Source organism: Pteropus vampyrus, unplaced genomic scaffold, assembly GCF_000151845.1.
Source record: "Pteropus vampyrus isolate Shadow unplaced genomic scaffold, Pvam_2.0 Scaffold67, whole genome shotgun sequence".
NCBI lineage: Eukaryota > Metazoa > Chordata > Mammalia > Chiroptera > Pteropodidae > Pteropus > Pteropus vampyrus.
Genome location: NW_011888848.1, coordinates 8,292,609 through 8,317,025, shown reverse-complemented (window position 1 = coordinate 8,317,025; position 24,417 = coordinate 8,292,609). Strand labels below are relative to the sequence as shown.

The 24,417-nt window shown below is 34.5% G+C and overlaps 1 protein-coding gene across 1 annotated transcript in view; it reads left to right on the top strand.

Annotated features, from left to right (window-relative positions):
• CUNH4orf17 (chromosome unknown C4orf17 homolog) overlaps positions 1-24,049 on the top strand; it is a 41,810-nt gene extending 17,761 nt beyond the window's left edge. Inside the window, exons 2-8 of the mRNA XM_011361536.1 lie at positions 7,145-7,357; positions 9,654-9,718; positions 14,551-14,694; positions 19,536-19,617; positions 20,978-21,167; positions 22,199-22,242; positions 23,847-24,049. Of these exons, the coding sequence (XP_011359838.1) occupies positions 7,145-7,357; positions 9,654-9,718; positions 14,551-14,694; positions 19,536-19,617; positions 20,978-21,167; positions 22,199-22,242; positions 23,847-24,049 (941 nt within the window). The remainder of the gene's footprint in view (positions 1-7,144; positions 7,358-9,653; positions 9,719-14,550; positions 14,695-19,535; positions 19,618-20,977; positions 21,168-22,198; positions 22,243-23,846) is intronic.
• Positions 24,050-24,417: the final 368 nt, after the last annotated feature.

Here is a 24,417-nt window from a genome sequence, read left to right as displayed (position 1 = left end):
TAGGGCAAATATTTTCAAATGTGTATCTTAGACTCAGTCTCCTCTTTGAAAATTTAGACCTCTATATTCTACTGTCTACTTGACCTATATGTGAGGCATTGGATGCTTCATGGGCACCTTGAATTATGTTATTTGAAACTGAGCTCTTAATCTTTCTTGAAACTAGTCTATCCTAACTAGTAAATAGTACGATAAATTTGGTGCTTTTCTTTAACTCCTCCCTCTTCTTCCTTTCCCTTTCAGTATTTCATTCGATCTTGTCAATTTTTTTCTTCTATTTTGTAAATTAAGCTACTTCTCTCCATGGCCACTGTTACAGCTCCTTTCCAGGTCACTATTATCTCGTGCTATGAGGACTACTTTTGCAGTTTGTAGACTCCTAACTGCTCTACTTCCACCTTTACCTTCATCTAATCTATTTTCCATAGAACAGCCGGAAAGATCACATTAAAATGTAAACTTAACTGTTTAAATATCCTACCTAAAACCCTTCAGAGGCTTCCTATGCACTTGGGATAACACTGTTTATGTTGACATAGGCTAAAATGTTCTCTATGATGTGGCCTCTGCCTCCTATGACTCATCTCATAACAATACCCTCCCAGCCTCTCATTATATATATCCCACACTGGTCTTTTCTAAGTTCCTAGAATGTGAAAATTAACTTATGGATTTTCATTCATACTGTTTAGGCATAGAGCCCTTTCCCTCATTATTTGCTGTTCTTCATTTTTGGGGTGTTAGTATAAATATTACTTAAAAGAGACATTCCAGGCTCGACACCTTCAATCTAAATTAGATTTCTTTATGGAATATTCTCATAGTGCCCTATATTTTCTGTTAGAACATTTGTCTTAGATCAGGTTCTCTGGAAATAGAACTGGGAAGGAGATTTGCATGAAGGAAGTTTACTGGGGAGTGCTCTTGGGAACAACATGTATAAGGCAAGGGGAGCAGGGTTAGGTAAAGGTTGAACTGTGATGCAGATACAATAGAGGCCTCAGTCAGTCCCACAGGGATCAGTGGATGGCTCTGGAGAGGTGTCTCAACTGGAGGCAGAGGGGTCAAGCCTTTGTAACTCCATCAACCACTCATCGCTCAAGCTCCCCTTGTGCATGGGAGCTCCCTTCAGCTGAGTGCAATTCTCAGAAAGGGACTCAGCATGAGCCATCAGTAGCTGACACACCTGGCAGGTGGCAGATGGCTGCTTTGGTCCTGAAGGCATAATCTAGGTACGTGGTAGGTACATCACAGCATCCACTACAGCAATTATTGTAGCTTATGACTAAATATTTTTTATTAGATTAATATCAAGTATCTTCCACTAAACTGTGAGCTCCTTGGACGTAGGAGATGTATTTGTTTTGCTCACTACTCATTTTGATTTCCCAAGGAGTGGCTGCCACAGGGGAGGTGCCAAATTCTTGTGGAAGGAAAGAATGGAGTTTAAATTACATCCAGATAAAAATGTAGAGCCACTGACAGATTTTAAATAGGATTTACATTCTACCTCAGCCATCTAGTAGTTGTGTGTCTTTGTGCAAGTAATTTCATTCAAAAAATCATTTTTATCTGTATCGTAGAAAGTGGAAGAGAAGCAAGCCTCACTGGCGGTTGTGGAATCGGTTAAAAGACTTGATTCGGTCATCCAAGTGAGAAGGGATGAGGGGGATGGGCCAGGACAGAGAGAAGAGCAGACCAAAATATGGGGTAGAGCAAGAGGAAAGCCCAGATGAGCAGCACAGAGAGAACAAGCGGAGGGTTGTGAGATAAACAAGATTCAAGGAGAATAGCTGACTGAGTGACGATCAAAGACAAATTCTTAAAGGAGACGAGAAAAATGAAGGCCAAAGGAAAGCAAACAGATGTTAAAATAAAGAAGTCACAAATGGCCTATTGTCTTGGCAAAATCTGAGGACAGAAATTTTCAAAACCCACATGAGACAAACATTGCATTTTAGTTAGAACTTTTTTTTTTTTCCTATGAAGGCAAATACTACTAAGATGAGAATATTTTTTTTCTGACTTCAAATACTTGAAAGTACTTGACATATATCTCTTCTATATTTTATTTTTTATTTTTATTTCACTTTTTCCCTTGAATTATAGCTATAATGCAATATAAAACTGTTCACAGGCAAAGGACCGACTTCGATGTCTTCAAATCCCCTGCAGTGCCTGTCACAAGCCTCACTCATAGTAATATATGTTCACATAGAAATATGTTCAAATGAATAGAAAAGTTTCTTAGGAAATCTTTCAAGGATATACCTGCTAATTCTAGAAAGCTTGGTAACTGGAATTGAAATGAAAAAGAGAAGAGAAGCCAGCTGCTTTATTTTGGCTATTAACAGCTATGTTAAAAGTCAACACGTGCTTTGAACCTATACTCAGCACAAGGACACTACAAATAGTTTCAATGGTTTTTTTCCCCCAAAATCATTCTAATAATTCATTTTACCAACATCCAAATGTTCACTAAGGGGGTGTCAGGAATGCATTTCACAGAAATTTTGATTGAGAAATATGCATGATAAATATTAAAAATAAGCAGAACTTGGACAATTATTGGATTTAGAGGCTGGGAATGATGAAAAAGAGTAAGAAGTCTAGAATTACTATTAGGTTTTTAGGTGGCTGACTGGGTGGATAGTGCACCAACCAATTAGTCTTAAGCATACACAGGAGGATGGGAGATAAGATGATAAGCTTCGTTTCAAACATGTTGTACTTGGTGTGCTGATAGAAAAATTCAGGAGGAAATGGCCAAGTAGATAAATGGATATAAAGACTTGGAGCCTATGGATTGGATGGGGCTATAAAATAGGTTTGGAAAATCAGGAACATATAGATTAAAGAAACTCCAACAGAACTCTGTAAAACACCAGGGATGGACAGACACAGAGAACTCAATGAGAAACAGATAAGAAATGGCAGAGATGCTTAGTTGCAACCAGAAAAATGTTGTCTCTGAAAATGGAGAGAAATAATTTTAAAGAAAGTGGTAACAGTATATGGAGTCATTCATAGAAAGATCAACGCATATATAAGATAACATTTTCCACTTAATTTACAAACTAGTGATCTCAACAAACTCCATTACATAGATTAGGAAAACTCTGAATTTATAGACATTAAGAGATTATATTAAAATCTTACATTTACTGAGCAGAGGTTTTCAAGCGGTATTCCTAAGAGTTCTGGATATCCAGGTAGGAGACAAAGGTGGAATAAAATGTGTTTGAACAAAGGGCACAGTAGCCAAAGAAGTTTGAGTATCACTACTGTGTAGTTCAAAGCATATTTAGTCATGAGATTAAATGAGGCTTTTCTTATTTCAGAATTTTTGTTAAAGCCAAATTGTGAGATCATCTATGCATGACTTGCTAAGAGGTGGAAACAAAAAACAAAAACAAAAACAAAACTGGCCCTGCCTTGGTAGCCATTGCCTACCTCCAGGCTCCTCTCTTACTTTAGAGAAGAGTAAAGGTTCATAGAAAGAAAATAGTGAGGATTTCTTTGAAAAGAGTCATTGAGGTGCTGTGTACTTCCCCTCCATGCCAGTAAGTAGTAGCTGCCTTTACCTATACCTGCAAAGCTTTCTGGAGAACATCATATAGAGAACGAGGTATCACTGAGATCTCACTGGCTAGTTAGATGCTCGCCTCTGCTCTACAACCTTTCTGCAGTGTAATATGGGGAGGCTATTCTTGGGGTGAGCCTGTCCTTTGTCTTTTAGGCTATGGAGGAAATAGAGAATAGTGTCTGACTCTCTAAAATCTAAAGACAAGAGCTGGCTGAAACTGCCTGTGTCGGTGGCACAAAGACTAGAATTGTTTTCCCACAGAAAACTGGACAAGGGGTTTTGTTTCCTGGGAGCTAAAGTGGACACTCAGGAGGCAGCTGGCCTAGAATTGTCTTGAAAGGACCCAGCCCAAGAGGATTAACTGCTATAACAAAACAACTCCAGCCAAAAGAGGCTGGATGACATTTCTCTTGGGGTCAAGGGGAGAAGGAAGAGATGTTAGTGACTCTCTGGTAGGCACATTATCCATGACAGTGAACGGGGTCAGAGAGCTCCTCAGCTAGGGCTCTCCAAAGAACCCACGAAAGTACCTCATGAGAGGAAAAGTGAGCATTTCTTTTCTGTCTCACAGATGCCTCAACACTAAATTAAAACACTGTTAAGCAAATAAGACTTTGTGTTCCCTTTACCGCTCTTCTGTCCTTCACACCAACTCTGGAAGAGCTAGAAGCAGTGAGTGGAGGAGGAAGGGTGAAAGAGCAAGGTGAGGGGAAGACAGACCACACGCCCTTCCTTCCTTGTTGGTCTATAGAAGCTGGGTCAGCATTGGCCTGGGGTAGAGAATAGAAATGGAATACTAATACTTTTATAGCACTAACTATGCTAATATTAAGTATTTGGTATTCTTGATGGAAGATTTTGTACACAAAGATTATTTGCAATTATTTATCTTTAAATTAATTTTTAAATTAAGAATGCCAATACTTTTTGTTTTAACTTTTAAAATTTAACTTATAAATTTTATTATTTGATGTATAAATCTAGTAAATTTTAGCAATCAAGGGAATCTTTGATTAATATTTGGTCCCATTAAACTTAGTTAATAAATGCCTTAAAAACTTTAAATGTCAATTACTCATTAAATATATTTAATTTCTTTTTAAATCTTTTACATCCTTAACAAGCAAATACTCACCAAGCTGTAAACAACTCCTGTAAATTAAATAAATTAAACTTATAAATATAGACAAATATATTATTTAAAATCTTTCTTTATTGTTACCAACTTAATATTTTTATACTTCTCTATTTAAAACCAGAAATGTAAAATCATTTTCTTATATAGATTTTAAGCTATAAATGTAAAGCTAATTTGTTAGATAGTCTAATATGCCAAATTAGCTTAAATGTTATATATATTTAAAGACACACGTGCAATGGTTTTACTAAACTTAACCCATGAATAAGAATACTATACATTTTTCTTATTACCAATTCTATCTTTAATTGGAAACCTTCCTAATGTTAAAGGACACTCATCAAGGAAAGAGACCAATTATACTGGACCAAAAACAAAATTAGAGTTACTTTTTTATCAAACCAAAGTTACATATCAAAGAATTAGGCAGGGATGTGAGATTTGAATCTTTACTTGGCACTCTCCCACAAGGTGAGCCCTTGTTTATAATCACTATGGCACAGAAACTTGATGCCTTATAGGAAGAGCTTGTCTTTCTTGGACCCATGATTCCACGACGTAATTCTCCTGTATATTCAAGGAAGTTAACAAAATACCCACCAAGATTGTCGCTAACCTCCTTCACTGCTGGACTAACTTTAAATCAGTTAATATTGTCCCATATTAACTTTAAATCAGTTAATATTGACTCTGAAACTGCATAAATGCCATTCCATTTGACCTTTCACAGATTTTTATATAATTGTTTTCCTAAGTCTTGGATAGATATAATCTGAATTTTTCTTACTACTTATGTTCAGATGTATAGATGATATAGATAGATATAGATATAGATATAGACATAGATATAGATGATATAGAGATATAGAGATATAGAAATGATATAGATCCATTTATATATTAAAAGGTGTGAATGAATAAAGAAAATAAAGCTGTAAAAAAGTAGAGATGGAGGAAAAAAGCCCTCCAACACACACAGACACACACAGACACAGACACAGACACACACGCACCTTTTACTAATTAAAGGAGGTAGCAGAGAAAATAGAGATTTTTCCATTTATTTGTCTCTGTGTTATGTTTTATATAATTCATTTGATAAGCAATTTTTCACGAAACACCTGGGCCAATCACTAACCTGAGTGTTTAAGATAAAGTGATAAGATGTGGTACTGTCTTTAAAATTTTATTTTCATTTCTATTTGGAACCAGTTACTATCAGTAAAGTTCAAAGTATTAGAGTAAATAAAAGCTTTATATTTGGCTATGTAAATTGGCTATGTTATTCATTCGTTTAACAATCGTAGAGTACCTTCTTTGTGCCAAGCACTAGTCCAGATATGGGAATAGAGCAACAAATGAAACAGACAAATCCATGCTTTCATGAAGTTTATGTTCTAGGGCAGCTCAGCTCAGCTCAGCAATGTGCACATATATGACAGGAGACAAATGCTATAGGAAGAATAAAAGAGCATAAGGGGACAGAGTGTGATGGAGTGTATTTCAGCAAAGACCTTTTGGATGTGATTTGATCAGATAAATGAGAGGAGCATGGATCAGTGGTACAAGAGGGAAATTAGGAAGAATGGGCAACTATGAAAAACACTCTTGAGAAGCTTCCTGTGCCACTTCTTATGAAACAAAGCAGTCATCTATTATATTATTATATTGCTCATTAACATAGGGCAATGTCCTGCCCATTTCCTAAGCCATCCAATTTGACATGACATATTATTGAAGTTAAAAGGACAACCTGTCTATAAATCAATATTTTAGCCAAAAGCAAATAGCCGTTATAGGAAAGGGAATGAACCCAGAAGGCTCCGACATGAGAAAGGAGATTCTTCTGTACTGCATTTTTCCTTCCTTCCTTCCTTCCTTCCTTCCTTCCTTCCTTCCTTCCTTCCTTCCTTCCTTCCTTCCTTCCTTCCTTCCTTTCTTCCTTCCTTCCTTCCTTCTATTCCTAGCTCCACCAGCTTTTTACCTTCTGCCAGTACAAAAGAAGAGTACCTCTTTTAAAAGACCTTGCTACACTGAGACTTCTTGAATGCTTTCAAAAATCTCAATCTGATATTCATGTAGAGGACCAACATAATCTCCTCTTCATAATCAAAACTTAGGAAATGAGAGGTCAGTGTGGGATAGAGGCAGGTCTATTCCACTTGACTCTCAGACCAAGATCAAAGGTGTGGGCCTGATCTCAAGGCTAACAGATGGCAGAACATTTTAAGGAAGCATGTATTGCCAAATATAATTTGCTACACTGACTTTCAAAGACTAGCCCTGGTTCGTACAATTTGAGGTCTGACACCTTATATATATTTAACAACATCTGGTTGGGTGAGAAATTGCTGATCATTCAAAGAAAACCTGCCCCAAATCTAATCTCGTGTTTGGTCTTTTTATCCTTACTCACCTAGGTTTGAATAACATTCCGATCTGTACTGTGAACGATGATGAGAACTCACTGGGAACATTGTGCGGTGTTGGCCAGTTCAACCACTTAGAGAAGGATGAAGTACCATTTGCCAAATGCAGTCAACCACCCACCACTGCATCCCTGGAGAGCACAGTCAGAGGAGTCTCACCAGCCCCAAACAGTGTCAAAGTGCCCCCATCACGGCCTCATTCTGGTGAGTCCCTCTCAATTGAAGAAATCTTTCCTGAGGCCTACTGCAAACTATCAAGGGTGGGGGTGGGGAGTGGGGAGTGGATCTATATAATTGTTAATATAGCTGTGGTTTTTTTATAACAGTCATGAAATTTTCTCACTGTGAAATAGGTTATTCATTATAAAAAATTTTTCACTTATCTAATCTCAATTCAGTAGTTCAAAAATAAAGATTATTATTAATTAATTAATTGTGTCCAAGACATATTTGGTGTGGTTCTAGTCTCCAGTCCCTACAAAAATACCTAAGATATATCAAAAATGAATGTTTGGCCAACATTGATAGGGAAAATACTTCAGACAAAAAATGAGCCTGGGAAACGCAATAGGGATGGAATTGCATGTTTACATATCCCCACTGGATGGTCAACTGTTAAGGTTAGGGTTCTGTGTTCTTGCCGTTCTTGGTATCTCTCCAGGTTCTAGCATAACGCCTGGTCTTTAGTAAACAATTTAATTCATTTATTAATGTTTTCTGAAGTAAAATAAAGAGGGATTAAAAAATACAGCATAATGGCTATAGTTATTATGTATTGTGTATTTGAAAATTGAGTGTGGATCTTAAAATTTCTCATCGTAAGAAAAAAATTTGTAACTATGTGAGATTATGGATGTTAACTAAATTTATTGTGATAATCATTTCACAATATATACATATATCAAATCATGTCATACATCTTAAACTAATACAAAAAAAGCACAGTATGACAAAATGTAAAAATCAAGGTAAAAAGGAAAGAATTCTGGATGTTAGAAATTATATCCAGTTCTCTTTCTCCTACCCTGTACAATTCTATGATGTTACTAAAAGTTTCAGAGCATATGAAAATTATTTTGGCATAATATGGTAAAATATATGTTATTCAAAAGGTAACAATAAGAGGGATTATTAATAGAGTACTTACTCCATGATCCCATTCTAAGGTCTTCTCATTTGGTAATTCTTCGCCTTCTAGAGAGTTCCTCTTCTTTCCTTTCCACTAGCAATGAAGAATCAAAGACCACTTATTTACCTTCCTTCTGGTGTGTCTTATATTGTGAAATGTAGAAACTTAAAAATTACATTTGCAAGAGTCCCTTGATGGGAATTAGCTGTTGGCATCTGGTAAACTTTATATCACAGATGTGGGACTAAAGTCATCTTTTTGGTTGATGTCTGCTATCATAACTGGAGACATGAGGTGTTTGTTTGTTGCTACAACATCCCAGTGTTCAAATTCTGTATTTATAGGTGTCATAAAGCAAAGTCAGCAGATATGGTGGCTTTCTGATTGCAGTCGCAATCCAGTACCTAATTTTTAGCCTCATGGATGTTATGACAGCAAATTGAAGTGGCAATGACCTCCTGACTCCCCTTCCTCCCGATTGTGATAAAGACTGTGCCCCACTTGGTGGGCCAGGTGCAAGGTGTTGTTCTTGAAATGATTTATGAAGGATCAAGACCAGAGCTCACTGCTCTGGCTCTTCCAAAGTTGTTACAAAACAACTAATTCCCTGTATCATTTACATTTTCGCTTAAAATAGCTAGACAGGTTTCTGTTTGCCACAAGAAGGCACTAACAATAGACTCACACTTATTAACTTTGTTCTCCCTACTCTAAGTAATGAATTCAATTATTGTGTATATACGTAAAATCTTTTTATCTTTAAAAAAAATTGTTAACTATGGCTTCAGTAAAAAAGATAGCATTGCTTACACAGAATATACCTTTAAATTAATGCAAAAGAAAATTAAGCAAATGTTTAAGTGGTTTTAGGTAATTTAGAGAGATTTAGTTAGATGACTATATGAAATAGGCGGGGTTAAGAGACTGATGAAACAGGAAATAAAATAATGTAATAATAATGCAGCACACCACTTCACTTTCTGTCTACAGGAAAAAGATCACATGTATGCACTGTCTTTAATTAGAGAAAGTGAAAGTTATACGGGTAGGAAACAGAGAAAAACATTTCTGACACTGAAATATGTACTTTTAAAAATCAGTTTACCTAGACCAAGAAGCTGTTGCAGTATTTCTTTATATCATCTTCCCAGGCATGGAATTAGTTTTGTAATATAAATATGCTTTTATTATGTTATTATAGAATAATTCTACCTGCAGATTCTCTAATGTTTATAAACAGGTCCTCAGTTGCCCTTAATTAAAATTCAGGTGTACTCTCATCTATTTCAGCAACTGATGCTGTATATGGCAAGTGATAGATTTTTTTGTTGTTGTTTCATCTAAATATATTTTTCCTCAATATCATTTCAGAGCCCTGTAGAAAAATCAAGGAGTGCTTCAAAACTTCCAGTGAGAATCCCTTGGTAATTAAAAAGGTAAAAAAAAAACTATTTACACCTACCTACTTAGTTTGACTTCTATCATTCCCTCTCTTTTTCTTCACAAAATTTTCTGCAAAACCAATGTTTTTTACAGCTTTATTTAAGTATAATTAACATAATATAATGTGCACATATTTAAAGTGCATGATTTGATGAGCTTTGACAAATGTATATCCACGCCTGGGAATCTACCACTGAAATCAAGAGCATTAAACATATCCATCACTCCCAAAAGTTTTCTAATGCCCCTGGCCCCACTATGGGCAAAAATTTATCTGCTGTCATTAAAGATCTGGCATGTAATTTTTAGGATTTTTATATAATGAAATCATATGCTGTGTGGGTTTTTTTTACTGTTTTCTTTAACTCAGCATAAATACTTTAAGATTCATCCATATTGTTATATGCCTAGATAGTTCATTCCTTCTTATTGCTGAGGAGTATTCAATTGTGTGGGCACCCCACAATTTGTTTATCCATTTACCTGTTGTTGAACATTTAGCCTGTTTCCAATTTTTTACAAAGGTGATACGAACATTTGTGTACAAATCATTGTGTAAATATACATTTTCTTTTCTCTTGGGTAAATACCTACGAGTGGAATGGCTGGATTTTATAGTAGGTGTATTTTAAGAAACTGCCAAAGTGTTTTTCATTTTACATTCGTGCCAGCAGTGTGTAAGACTTTCATTTCTTCCACATCTTTAGTATGGTATTTTTATTTTCATCAATGGGTGTGTGGTGTGTAATGGTATCTCATTATAGTTTTAATTTGCATTTCCCTAATGACTAATGAGGCTGACATGTTTTCATATTAATTGCCAACTACATATCTTTTTATAGAAAGTGTGTGTTTAAATCTTTTGCCAACTTTTAAAATTGGGTTGTTTGTCTTGTTATTATAAAGTAAAAGTTCTTTTTATTTTCTAGGTATAAATATTTTGTCACACACACATTTTGCAAATATTTTCTTTTAGTCTGAGGCTTCTTTTTCTAACTGTATCTTTTGAAGAAGCAAAATTTATAATTTTGATGAAGCCCAAATTTTTAATTTTTCTATTATAGTTTCAATGAATATGCTGTTTATCTATCTATTGTGCCTTATTGCAATGCCTAGAAGTTCTAGTGCAATGTCGAGTGGAATTGATGAGAGCATACATCCTTACCTCACCCAAATCATAGGGAGGAAGTATTCAGACTTTCACCACTAAGCATGATGTTAGTTTACTGTATTCATAAATGCCCTTATCCAGCTAAGGAAGTCCCTTTCCATTCCTAGTGTTCTGAGAGTTTCTTTTTTAAATCAGAAATGAGGGTTGGATTTTGCTAGATGCTTTTTCCGCATCTCTTTGAGATGGTCATATTATTTTTCCCTTTTAGCCTGTTTAAAAGGTAAATTACATTGATTAACTCTCAAATGTTAAACTAAACTTGCATTCCTGGGAAACACCCCACCTGGTAGTGATATGTTATCCCTTCCATATATTAAATTGTTTGGCATTCTTGTATCTACATTCATAAGGAATATTTTCAGTTTATTTGTAATGTCTTTTCTGATTTTAGTATCAGCATAATACTGGCTTTGTAGAATATGTTGGGAACTCCTCTTTAATATTCTGAGAGATTTTATGTAGAATTAGTATTATCTGTTCCTTAAAAACTTAACAATTCTTCAGCAAATCCACTGAAGCTGGAGTTTGCTTCGAGTCAAGATTTTTAACTATAAATTCAATTTCTTGTTTTCATAGATGTAGACTATGCAGTTTACCTATTCTTTAGTGAGTTTAGGTAGTTTATGTTTTTCAAGAAATTTGTCCATTTCATCTAAGTTGTTGTATTTACTGATACAAAGTCATTCATAAAATATCCTTTTAAGGATTTTATGATCTATAGAAATGTTCTCTGATGCAACTAGCTAGAGATTTAAGAGTTTTATTGATCTTCTTAAAGAATCAGCTTTTCATTTAATTGATTATCTCCATTGTTTGTATCTATAAAAAATGAAAGCTTAGGTCATTGATTTGAGACATTTTTCCTTTCTAATAAAAGCACATATTATTATAATTTTTTTCTATAAACACTGTTATGGCTGCATCTCAAAAACTTTATGTTGAGTTTTCATTTTCATTCTGTTCAAAATACTTCCTAATTTTCTTTTTAATTTCTTCTTTGACCCATGATTTACTTAAAATTTTGTTATTTACTTTTCAAATATTTTAAAGATATTAAAGGTTTTAATATATCACATAAATGTGATCTTAAAGATATCCCATAAATATGCTTGATTTCCAATTTAATTCCATTGTGGTCAGAGAACGTACCTTTTTTAAAAATCTTAAATCCCACGATCATTGTTAATTATAAAGGTACTCTAATCTTCATGATGGCTTATCAATAGGATTTCCGGTAGTAAGCACCAGCATCAGGGATTCTGAGATTTTTAAATTCACAGTGATGGGGATTAGGTAACAACGAGGTCTAGTCATACTGGATGAGAATGTCTTTGAACTTTGGAGTTGAACTGGTAGGTTGCATAAATCTGGGCCATATGACCACCATCCTTCACATGGACATGGATGCCTACACGAGCTAATCAATTCTGTCCAAAATACTTTGAAATTTTTTAAATTTATTAAGATTTGTTATATGGCTCAGAATATGGTTGACCTTGACAAATTTTCTGTATGCCTATGAAAAAAAAGTTCAGTCCAATGTTATCGGGTAGAATGTAATATAAGTATCAATTGAGTCAAGTTCATTGATACTGTCATTCAAGTCTTCTATGACGATACTGATTTGCTCTCTATCTATCAATTATTGAGAGGGAGGTGTTGAAATTTCTGACTATAATTGTGGAGTTTTATATTTCTTTTTTTTTTTCTATCAGTTTTTAATCATGTCGCTTGAAGCTTTCTTATTAGCAGTATAACTTGTTAGGTTTATTATATCCTCTTGATGAAATGACTCTTCAATGACTGTAAAATTATTATCTTCCACCCTGACAATATTCTTTGATTTGAAATTTATTTTGTTATAGAATTGTTTAGGTTTTCTATTTCTACTTGAATTGATTTTGGTTAACACATTCTTTTTCTAAAAATTATTTATTTTGGATAAATATTCAAATTTATTGACAATGTTATATATCATATCTTCATAGTCTTTTAAAATATCTCAGGATCTCTAAGATGTACCCTTTTATATATCAGTCTTGTTAATTTGTGTCTTTTTCTTGATCAGTTTCAAAAGAAGTTTACCAACTTTATTAGTATATCGAAGAACTAATTTTTCCTTTTTTTATCCTCTATGTTGCATATTTTTTATTTTGTTGATTTCTGTTATCTCTTTCCTTTCATACACTTTATTTAATTGTTCTTGTAGGTTCTTTTATCTTTCTAATATATGTATATATTAAAGCTATGAATTCTCCTCTGAGGATTGCTTTAGCTGCTTTCATAATTTTTGCTACATAACATTTTCATTAGTATTAAGTTAAATTTTTTTCTAATTTGCATTATAATTTTTCTTGACTCACAGCTCAGTTGCTGGATATTGTGTATGAAAAAGATATTTGTGGGAATCTGAAGCCCATGGTAAATAGATTTTCTTCCAGAAGAATTTGTGCTTGCTTCTATAGGAAGCCAGAGGCCCTACCAGCCTAGATCAATTTAAACTGAGTTCAAACCTTGACCACAGGCTATATTTCTTCAAGGACTGTTACATTTCTAGGTCACCTTTGCCTTGAGAATATAGCCGTGGGTGGCTCTTATCTGGGTCCTTAACTTTGAGTCTAGTTTTTTAAGACTTTTAAGTTAAAAAGAGAGTTCTCATTTTCTAGAGTCAGACAATGACTTCAGGGTAAAAATGGCTACTGTACTGGATACACCTCAGGCTTTTCACTTCCCCTTCACTTTTGACCTATTAATTCCTATATTATTCACTCCTTGATAGTGGGTTTAAAAAAAAAATTTAACCTGCTTTTTTAGTTGTATTCAGTGGGAGGGTTAAAGCAAAAAAAAAAAAAAATGTATATTACTATTTCCCAAAACTGGAAGTCTACATAATAAACTTTAACAAAAGAATGCACCCAAATAAAACATAGCTTTTATTATTCTGTCAATTCCAATTATCACAGTCCCCGATTATTGACACACTCAGCCACTAGCTTCCGTGTGTCTTTATATACCACTCACTTCTGAAGGTTAAAAAGCTTTTCTTGGAATAAGCACACAGATCTATAACTCTTCTTAGACTTAAAGGTACTACAAACTTTTTTAAAAAATTGCAGTGTATTTACCTCCTAGAACAAGAAAATAGACTTTCTATTTCCTCTTCCAACTAATCAAGGGAAGTAATTTAGTTTACCTCTCTAATTCCCCAGCTCTCAGCTGACATTTAGCAGAGCAAGGAAGCAGCAGTTCACACCATATAGTCTTTTATCAGACACAGCATAAAACCTCTTGGCTTTTTTTTTCGGTCATAAAAGAAATATCTTCCCAACTCAACAGAAATCTCATGTGTCATACGTTGGCTGTTACCTGAAACAGGAATATAAATAAAAATTACACATTAAACATTTAAAATTTATTATCTTGATGTTCAACAAAGGTTTAAAATGTTTTCACAAAAAGTAATATATTACCATTTGTTCTATCTCCAAATGCCAATATTTGAAAATTAAATAATTAAAGGAAGAGTAAAATTAACCTCTTTTTACTTTTATGTATGTCTCTCATTTAGCTACAACATTTCTCATTCATTTTAATTTTTATATAAAATATAAGTGGATGCAAATGCATATTGATTATATTGTATCTTTGATTTAGGAAGAAATTAAGGTAAAAAATCCACCCTCACCACCAAAGGCATGCTCTACAGCTGGCTCTGATACTTCAGAGGTGATGAGTACCAAGACTAATGTCAAAGAGAACACCATATGCATACCAAACTACCTGGATCAGGAAATCAAAGTAAGAGGCAGGTTTATTTAATCCATAACTTGGGAACAGCATGAACAAACAAAAATATTATATCACTTATCATCTTTAAAACTCTTTGGTCCCCCTTGACAACTGAATTGATTTAAAACTACTTAGCCTGAAATCCAAAGCCTGCTCTTCTTTTCATTTGCAGTCTTACTTCTCCCTGGAAACCTGTCACTCTTAAAGAAACACAACCTTTGGTTTAGACATAATGAAAAGCTTAGCATTTGCCAGACAACCTTGGCCCTATTCTTCCCATGTCTTTCTTTATCATCTTCTTAATGCTTAAGAGGCACTATCCCCAGCTTCTAATCATTACCTATATATTTCTTTCACATATTTTAAAGAGATTCTTCCAATCAACAGAAATTACTCCAATCAACATTCACCTCCCTCTCTTATCTATGGAAAACTGTTTCCTTAAAACTTTACCTGGAGTTATAAACTTAGTTGTATTAATAGTAATGAGCCATATCAGACTACTGGACAATTCTCTCCAGCCACAGTTATTTCTGAAAATGACATACAATCAAGAATAAATCAATCAGCTGATATTTGTCATCTGCCATTCTTTGTTCTCTTTCTTTAGATCCTTTTGGTAATTTCCACCTTGCCTCATTATAAGACCCATTACAATAAATTAAGGGTCAAAATATTATAATGATGACTCTGATAGAAGTGTTAAATAAGTATCTGTAGTAGCAATTGCAAATAACAGGGCATGTTGTAAAGGTTGTTATTGAATAATTCTAATAAGGAACTATTTTTAATGTAAAGGATAACTGTCATTGAGTATAATAATTTATGCTGGTAATTAAAATTGGGAAGGAGAATATAAGCAAAATGAGGACAAGTATAGAGAATATCTATAGACAGGACTTGTGTTTATACATGATTTCCTGATGATTCTGGCTAAAGACTTTATGTTACACAGAGTCTTCAGAATCACTGTCCACCTCTGGTGCCACCAATCTTTCTCTATAATTTGCTCACTCCCTCCTTAAGAGTTTTCCCCTATGAAGAAGTCTCTTCTCTTTGATTTTTCCAGTGGTCATTTTCTTCTCATTAAGGTCTCAGTTTAAATATCACTTACTCAGAAGTACTTTCTCTGACCACCCAATCTGAAATAGTTATCCAGTCACTCTCTATCTCATTACTACCCCCTTTTTTTTGCATAGCACATGCCATATCTGATATGTTCATCTTCATTATTTTTTGCAATATTATCTCTGCCTCCCTGCCCCACTTAAACTAAAATTTAAGCCTTTTAAGATCTTAAACTTGTCTGTCTTGGTTATTGCTTTATTTTCAGAGTCTAGATAAGTGCTAGGCATCTAGTAATTATTAAATAAGTATTTATCGAATGTCGAATACATAAATTAAAAAATAAAAGTTTTACCAAGATCAAAGTAAAACTATAGAAAATCATCTAACCACACAGGCCCTCTCAACTCAACCAAGCTGAGTACAGTTTTAGTAAGGCTGTCTTGCTCCCTCGGGTACATCAATAGACCAGCATGATTCTATAGAACTGGTCTTGTGGGGCATCTATTAAAGAGCCCTCTTGTCAAAAACATCTTAACACATTACAGATATTGACTTAACTGGACATCAGTTGATATAAAATCCACTCGAATGTAAACTCTTTGAAAGAGAGAATCTTGTCTATCTTGTTCACAACTGATTCCTCAGCACTCATCACTTTGCTTGAAAAATATTAACTGAAACACACAGCATGACATTTTACTAAATAATTATTGACTAATTTGTTGAATAAATGAAAGCAGAGGGAGTAAAGTGAGAAAATAGGTCTTATTAAAAATTTTTGGCATGAGTCCTAAAAGTAGAGCCCATCTCGGTGATATTCTATCCTTCCATGCCTTCTACAAAAAAAAAAAAAAAAAAAAAAAAAAAATTCTGAATTATCTTCAAATTTCCTACTATCTAAGCTGGTAACTCTGAATGTTTGTGCAGGGGTATGTATGAAAAATTATGGTTTCACAATTATTACTCTAAGGAAAATAGAATTCCATGTCTGTTATGATCTTGTTTTTAGCCCTTCTCCCAAATACCTTGAAGTTATAGAAATAATAGTCTCATTATTATTGACACCAAAGTCTGTCAAACACATTCACTTGCTCTATAAGTATTTAATGTAAAATTAAAAATACTATATTTTGGAGATACAGTTGGTTCCTTCATTCACAAAGTTTATGAGGAGGATTGTACAGGTGTGTTAGATTATATAGGAAGAGATTTTGGAGCTAAGAAATTCTTCGAAGAGAAAGAAACCTAAATAATGTTTAAGGTATAACTAGAAGATAAAGAGAAGCATAGAAAAAGATCATTCCAAGACAAAAGAACTTCTATCTAAAGGTTAAGAGGTGAGAGCATAGTTTATTTAAGGAGCTAAAAGCAATTAATAATGGCTATTGCAGAGAGTTCAGGGAGAACATTGGAAGAGATGGGGCTGGAGACTAAGCAGAAATCTGATAATGAAGTACTTTATAAGCCATATTGAGGCATTCATATTTCATCTCTAGGGCTGTGGAAAGTCAACAAGGAATTTTAAGTAGTGAATTATACAGAATTACTTTGTAAGTACAAGAATTATGTAGTCAAAGTTGTACTTTCAAAAAATTACTCGAGATACAATATGCAAAATTAATTGGGAGTAGGAAGCAAAATTGCGGGCAAGGTACTCTGCTTCCAAAATGATAGATTAGGTTCAAGACTTAGCCTCCTAGTGTAAACAACTATATAACTGGGGAAATTTTATAAAGAAAGTGACTGTTTTCAGGCAGTTTTGGGCAACAGACTATACAAATATATGACTACTGAGAGAAGGAAAATAATTGGGAAGGTTTCCACATTTCTGTCTAAGACACTTTCCTAATCATGGCACAGAAAACTGGAGTCCAAAAAAAGAGTAATAGTTTCGCTAAGTAGGGAAAGCAATTCAGATTTGGGGATGCTGAGGTGGCTAGAATTTGCGAATTAAGATTTTGAAGAAGAGGGATCTGTGGAGAGAATGAGCTCCAAAAATCTGTATAGGGTTCCATGAATCTTTAGTTCATAATAAACTGAGACATGGCAGAAAGAAGCTAACGGAAGGTAGCACATTGCTTAGAGATGCTGTACTTCTGTTCTGCCAGAGTAAAGAGACCTTGCTGAACACACCAGGAATTCAGTTGAGACCCTAGAAAAGTCATACCTTAAAAAAAAGTAGGGTACTCCAGCCCCACAGTAGGAGATACCGTAGACCTACACTCTCAAATCCTAAAATCAAGTTTCAACAGATCAAACTCACCTGCCAATATATTCACTACCTTCTAGAACAAAACTCAATGAAGAAAAAGCAGGAGGCTTCCGAGGAGAAGATATTCTACTTCCTCTGACTGCAAGGATAATTATATTCTCTCAAAGTTGATCAATGGGCGATCTATGAATTATAAGAAACTGAGAGTAATGTGCAATCACCATATTGATGAAAATACCATTAGAGGCAGAGTGGCCTAGAGAATACCATAGAGTTCTTTTTTCTGTGTTTGCCATGGCCATTGATTTCTTGTGAAATTAAGAGCAAATTTAACTTGCTGTCTTCAGGATATGGCATTACTGAGAACAAAAATATTAATAATATAATAAGTACAATATAAGGGAGTGCATTTTTCTGCCCTTTATTTCAATTCTATATTTCTAGCATCCAGATCAATGAAAGATACAAATATTTGTTGAATTAATGGTATTTTAAGAAAAGATTTCAGGCAGTGAGGCTAGGAAAAACGTTGTTGTAGTAGCTCAAGGAAGAATTGATGATGGTTTTGACTGGATCGAGGGTGTGCCAATAAAGAAAAATAGATTTAAAAAATATTTAGAAAGAAGAATTTACTGAACTTGTTGTTTGGTGATATGTCTTAGAAAAGGGAAGGGAGTTGTCCAGGATGAATCCCAGGGTCTGGCTTGGACATACATTCAATGTATGCTTGTGCTATCCACTGAGACAGGGGAACCAGAAGGAACAGCAAGTTTGGTACAGGTTTTAGGAAGAGAAAAATGAGGTTTTAGTTTTAGATATTTGGGGTTCAAAGTAACTATAGTGTATCTAAGTGGATACATCTGCTAGGCAGATTGGATATGCAGGACTGAAGTTCAAGAGACAGGTATGAATTTCAGATATGTCTGAAGTCCAACAGCAGACACAGTATAAGGTCAAACTAGAAACATCATTACTTGTGCTTAAGACTTTGTACTTTAATGCTTATTATAGTCCATTTTTATTAGAATTAATTACTTCATATATTTATCTCCTCTATCATCCACACTTCAGCCCTTAGCTCCAGATAAAAATTGTCAAAGAAGGATTCTGACTGGCAAAAGGGAACTATATTCCTATTTTATTGGGCAATTGCTGTGTTCAGGTAACTGAGGAACAATGATGAATCCAGCTAGGTCCACCCACTATAGAGAGGAGCAGTACAGATGGAGGCAGTACTGTGACTAAAAAATCCCCATTAGAACCTCGCGGTACAAAGGGGAAGGATCAATTTCCCGAGAGAAGAAAAAATAATGGTTCCTCCAGATGCTATTTGTACTGAACAGACAAAACAAGGGAAACACCACACTGCCTAACCTAAACTATGACTACTTGTACTAGAGATGTTTTTTAAAGATTCCACTGGCTCCCAAGCTAAAATCCCAATTGATTTAATTGAGCATTGTATACAGAGTGACATTTGGGAAGATGAGATTGTAGAGAAAGTAAAGGGATCTTTGTAAGTCTTGTATGATTTATTTGCTCACTGTGTAATTCTAATATTCTCTATCAGATTTTGGCAAAGCTTTGTAACATTTTACGTACTGATTCTCTGGCAGAAGTTCTACAGTGGCTGCTTCATGCAAGTTCAAAAGGTAAGATTAAAATAACCATTTGCGAACACTGAGCTAATTTATTGTCAGAAACTAGGAATGTGCCAATATCTGAAGAAATTAGAATTTACCTTGTATTAACGAATATATATTTCAGTGTTATTTCCCTAGTGTTTCACTGTCAGAATCTTTGTAGTCCTGTATATCCAACTGCATGCAAGCTGACTCAATGACCCCAAATTTGGTATGCCCCATATTGAACTTCTCTGGATGATGTGAAACACTCATGTCCAGCGCTGGTTTGTGCTTCTTCTAAGTCCATACACCCAGGGCTCCCCTGAGCATATCCTCCAGCCTACTGTGAACCCTGAACACAGAGCCTGCTTCTTCTTTCAGTATGGAAGGCAGTAGCACAACCTTCCAAGTTTCAGATTCTAACAGATTTGCCAATTCCTCTAGCAAAACCATCAATTTAGCCATCTCTCAGCCTTCTTTAGACCCTTTCTGGCCTGTTCCATGAAAACGCATGCCAATCTTACCTAGAACAACCACAAACAGCACAGAGCAACTATGGTCAAACCTAACTGGTCATCAGTCTGACTGAGACAAAACTTCTGAGGTGGGCGGGACCTGAGAATTTACAATTCTAATAAGTTCCCAGGTGATGGTAATAATACTGGTCTGAGGACCACTCCTTGAGAATCACTGCACTAGTCAACGTTAGGAAATACCAATGTGTTAGTGACAGTCTAATGTTTTTAAATGAGAGCATTTTGTAAATAGTGCCTAACCCTAGGAATTCAAAATTACTTGGCAGGCAATGAAGAAGTATTTGGGGATAAGGAGTCTTTAGTTATTCTCTATTTTTTTCCTTGTTAAGAATGTAACTTTTAAAAAATCACACAAGTAATAAGTGCTTATTGTTGGGGGAAAAATAGATGAACCAGGAAAAAAAAAGAACAATAATCAATAAAATTATCACAGACATGATTTCAGTGAATACCTTGGTGTATATCTTTCTAGATATGTTTGTAACTATTTATTATTTAACTGTCACTGTATTTTAATGAATATTTATTGTTTTGTATAGGTATCTTTTTTTTTTTTTTTCCATTTGGCAGTGGCCTTTTGTACTCAATATTTGAAAACTATTCCACTGTCATTCTGGGACAAGTACCCCAGTGAGTTAACTATCCTGGACACTCTACAGTATCACAGGTGGACAGAAACTGCATTGTTGAGAACTGACTTTTCTGCAGAAACCTTGACTCACGCATAGGTCCCTATCCGCAAAACTGCCTTTCACACTAGAGTACTGAATAAAACAACTAATTCAGTGTTTCTAGCCAACATGATAATTACAACCTTCCTGCATTCCCCCCACCCACCCTTTTTAAATCAGAAAAAGAGTGGGTCTCAGCTTTGATTCATGCTGAACTGGCTGAGATAAACTTGTTGACTCGTCTCCGAAGAAACATCTCAGCAGAACCAGCAGCAGTGGCTGGGAAGCCACCCAGGGCTAAACTGCCTCCAAATTCACCTCTAAAATCAAAAGTGCTGACCAGATCTGGGGAAGGATATCAACTGACCAGGTAATTAGACATAATGGCCACCTAGAGGGTATGTGGTATACAAAGACTGAATTCTCTTTTCATTATCTTTCCAAACACTAAACATGCTAAAGTTTTAAGTCTCCTCTTTATTCAATAAATGACAACAATTTGTATTTGTTTTCTTTCATTTTCATAAACGTAATTAGAATCGTTCTAAATCCTATTGTTCAGAGCTTTTCACAGGTGCTATGACTTTCTAGCCCAACCACCTTTCTTTTTAAGGGCAAAGCAAGTGTAGCCAACTAGAAATCTAAGAAGATGTCTTTTTTTTTTTAGTTTACCTAAAAATAAAAGCTATAAAACCAAAATTGTATCATTATTATATATTTTGATAAATGCATATCATACAGGTATCATTTTTCTGTGCATAGAGTAATGCGAGATTAAAATAAATTGCTTCACTTAATTATCTTTGACATACTCCTGCCAGAGGGAAAAATAACTATTAAGGGAATTGGAAATTGTTTCAGTAGAAATTCTTCCTTCACCTTATAATTTCAATGATAGGATAAAATATATATTTACGTATAACATCTTGGTGAAAGAATGTGGTAAGATGTTATTTAAGCTGGTAAAGAAAACTTTGTCGCTTTAAAATTAAGTTGAGTAAAGCTTAAATTCAGAGAAAATAAATATTCAAAACACATAATTATGTCATTTAAAGAAAACATTAAAACGAGGAGGATTTTGTAGTATTGCAATTTGTCTCTACCTTAAATTAGAAACCATAAAATTAGAACTAGGAGATAGTTAAGGTCAGTCTCTCTACCTTAGTGAGAAATATATGAAGTACTATTTAGCTATTTACTCAGTCATAAGAATTTTTTATCAGAAACTACATTTATTTTTGGGGGCGGGGAACTACACTTAATACTGTATGCTTTGAAAAACAAAGAATTGGAATAGCACATTTAAGATACATATATATTTAGCTTATGTGATGATAATGCAATTAGAAAATACTTGTTTGTATTTGTGAATTTCATTTTCTCTTTCTCCAATTAATATAGAGTGTCAAGTCCAGGATCTGAAGGAAATAAGGAAGTACCAAAAGGTTAAGTACAGTTTGTAATAATTATTGAGTTGGTATACGAAAACCAGTAGGTATCTAATTAGTTAGGGACACAGATATTAAGCATCTATGGTTTTAAAAGCAGTAAAATACAACAGTGATTTCCAGCTACTCCAAGGAACAGCATCTGCTGAATTTCTAACAGAGATAAATTTGACATAAATTTAACTTTATTTTGAAAGGTAAAGTGCCTCATCGGGTATAGAATCTTTAAGAAATAAGACAGCCAGACACAGGGAATCATAGGGTTTAGTCATGTCAGTACAGTGACAGAAGCTCTGCATTAATTTAACAAAAAGACAATGGCTTCAGAGTTTTGGTTCTTCACAGCTCAACTGTCATTAAGCTAAATGATTTTCACTAGAAACAAGGTCAACCAGAGGAAACAGTAAAATGGCAATAAGCCACAAGCAATTGCCCCAGGAGACAGCTGAAGTACAATAGAAAGGAACAGTTTTGTGTCCCCACCAAAATTTTAGCCCCAGCCTACAATTTAGACCAAGAAGAATCGAGAATCAGAGGGGAAAAAAATTTTAATCATATATTCAATTTAAAACATTTAAATCGTTAATTTTAATAAATAAATAAATAAAAGTGTGTCTTCAATACAAAAAAAAAAAAAAAAAAGAATCACAGAAAGTCCTACGTTGGTCTAGAATAGCCCAACTGAAACATACCTGTGTGACTGGCAATCCCTAGGTTTGAAATAAGCACAGCAACAATGACTATAGAGCAATAGCTATGACATATGTCTACTAGCCTCAAACAAAAAGTCTGTCTTGTTATTTCTACAAGTTCTCTTATACCAGGAATGGTATGGTAATCAATTAGAGTTTTTTGAGGTCTCTCCAGACCCCAGAAGGTTCCATTGGGGTTAACCAACCCAAAAGACGCCCTATCTGCTAATGGGCAATAATAACTGTAATTTAGAAATTTAAAAAAATACCCCCTTACTCTGACAGTCCAAGGATGATCTATTCTATCTGACTTTTCCTACCAAACTTGTCACCCAAGAACTACCAAATCTTGACAGTGATGGTTTCTATTACTCAATTTTATCTTACTTGATGGTCCCAAATATATTTACCCTGTCTAGATATTTGGAAAACATTTTGTATAAGAATCCCCAAATCAAAACCCTTTGTCTCCAGTGTTGATATCCAGCATCTCCCCAAATCCTTATTCCTCCTTGAGGGTGACCTTTGAGAAGGCTTTATGAATACAATTAATTTGTTTTAACCTGCTTGTCTATTTTTTGTCTATCAGGACCATAGATCCTTCTCCTCACTCTCTGGTCCTAATCTTGACTTTCACCTTTACCCATCACCAGCTTCAGTACATTCCTACCAAAATAATGTTTGATTCTAAGATTAAAGAATGTATCTGCATGTTATAGAACACATAACTCATTAGAGATGAGCAGGCGGTAAGAAAGAAAGATGAGAATAGATTATTTTATAAATTTTGGTGTATTAGATTCACCTAAACTTCATGTAGTTTTTTGAATACCATTTGCTACTAAAACATGGCAGATATTATGTTTGATGTCTCAATTATGGTCTTATTTAGATTTTTTTCTATTTCAGAGGCTGAGCACAAGCCTCCATTATTTATAAGAAGAAATAAGATGACAATACCTGTTGCAGAGTATTTCAGCCAGCCAAAGTCTCCTTCCAGGCCTAAAACTCAGGAGAGCATATCAACAAAACCAATGTCGGCAAGAAGTATACAACAAGGATACAATCTCTCTCCCCAAAGAACATTTTCTTCTCTAACATACCAAAGGTAGAAGTTCTAGACTAGGCTAATTCTTTCCTAAACACAAGCTTTACTTTGTTACAAAATCAAATTATTATTTTTTTAAAATTTGGTATCAAGGAATCGATAGCTTCTCTATCTGGTGGCACATGTAAATCTCAAAGCGCCTGCATATAATGCTACCAAATAAATGTTAATAGATACAATATGTCTACTTGTAGTTAATTTTAATTCCATGTATAAAAAACATTTATATACATTTCTAATCTTGCACTATTAGTATTAATACATAAGTATAGGGCCTTGATACTAGAAAAATCATCCACAATCAGAATTAAGCAGTTATAATTAGACACCAGCCCAAAAACTCTGATAGAGGAAAAAAAGTTTTAATAGCTG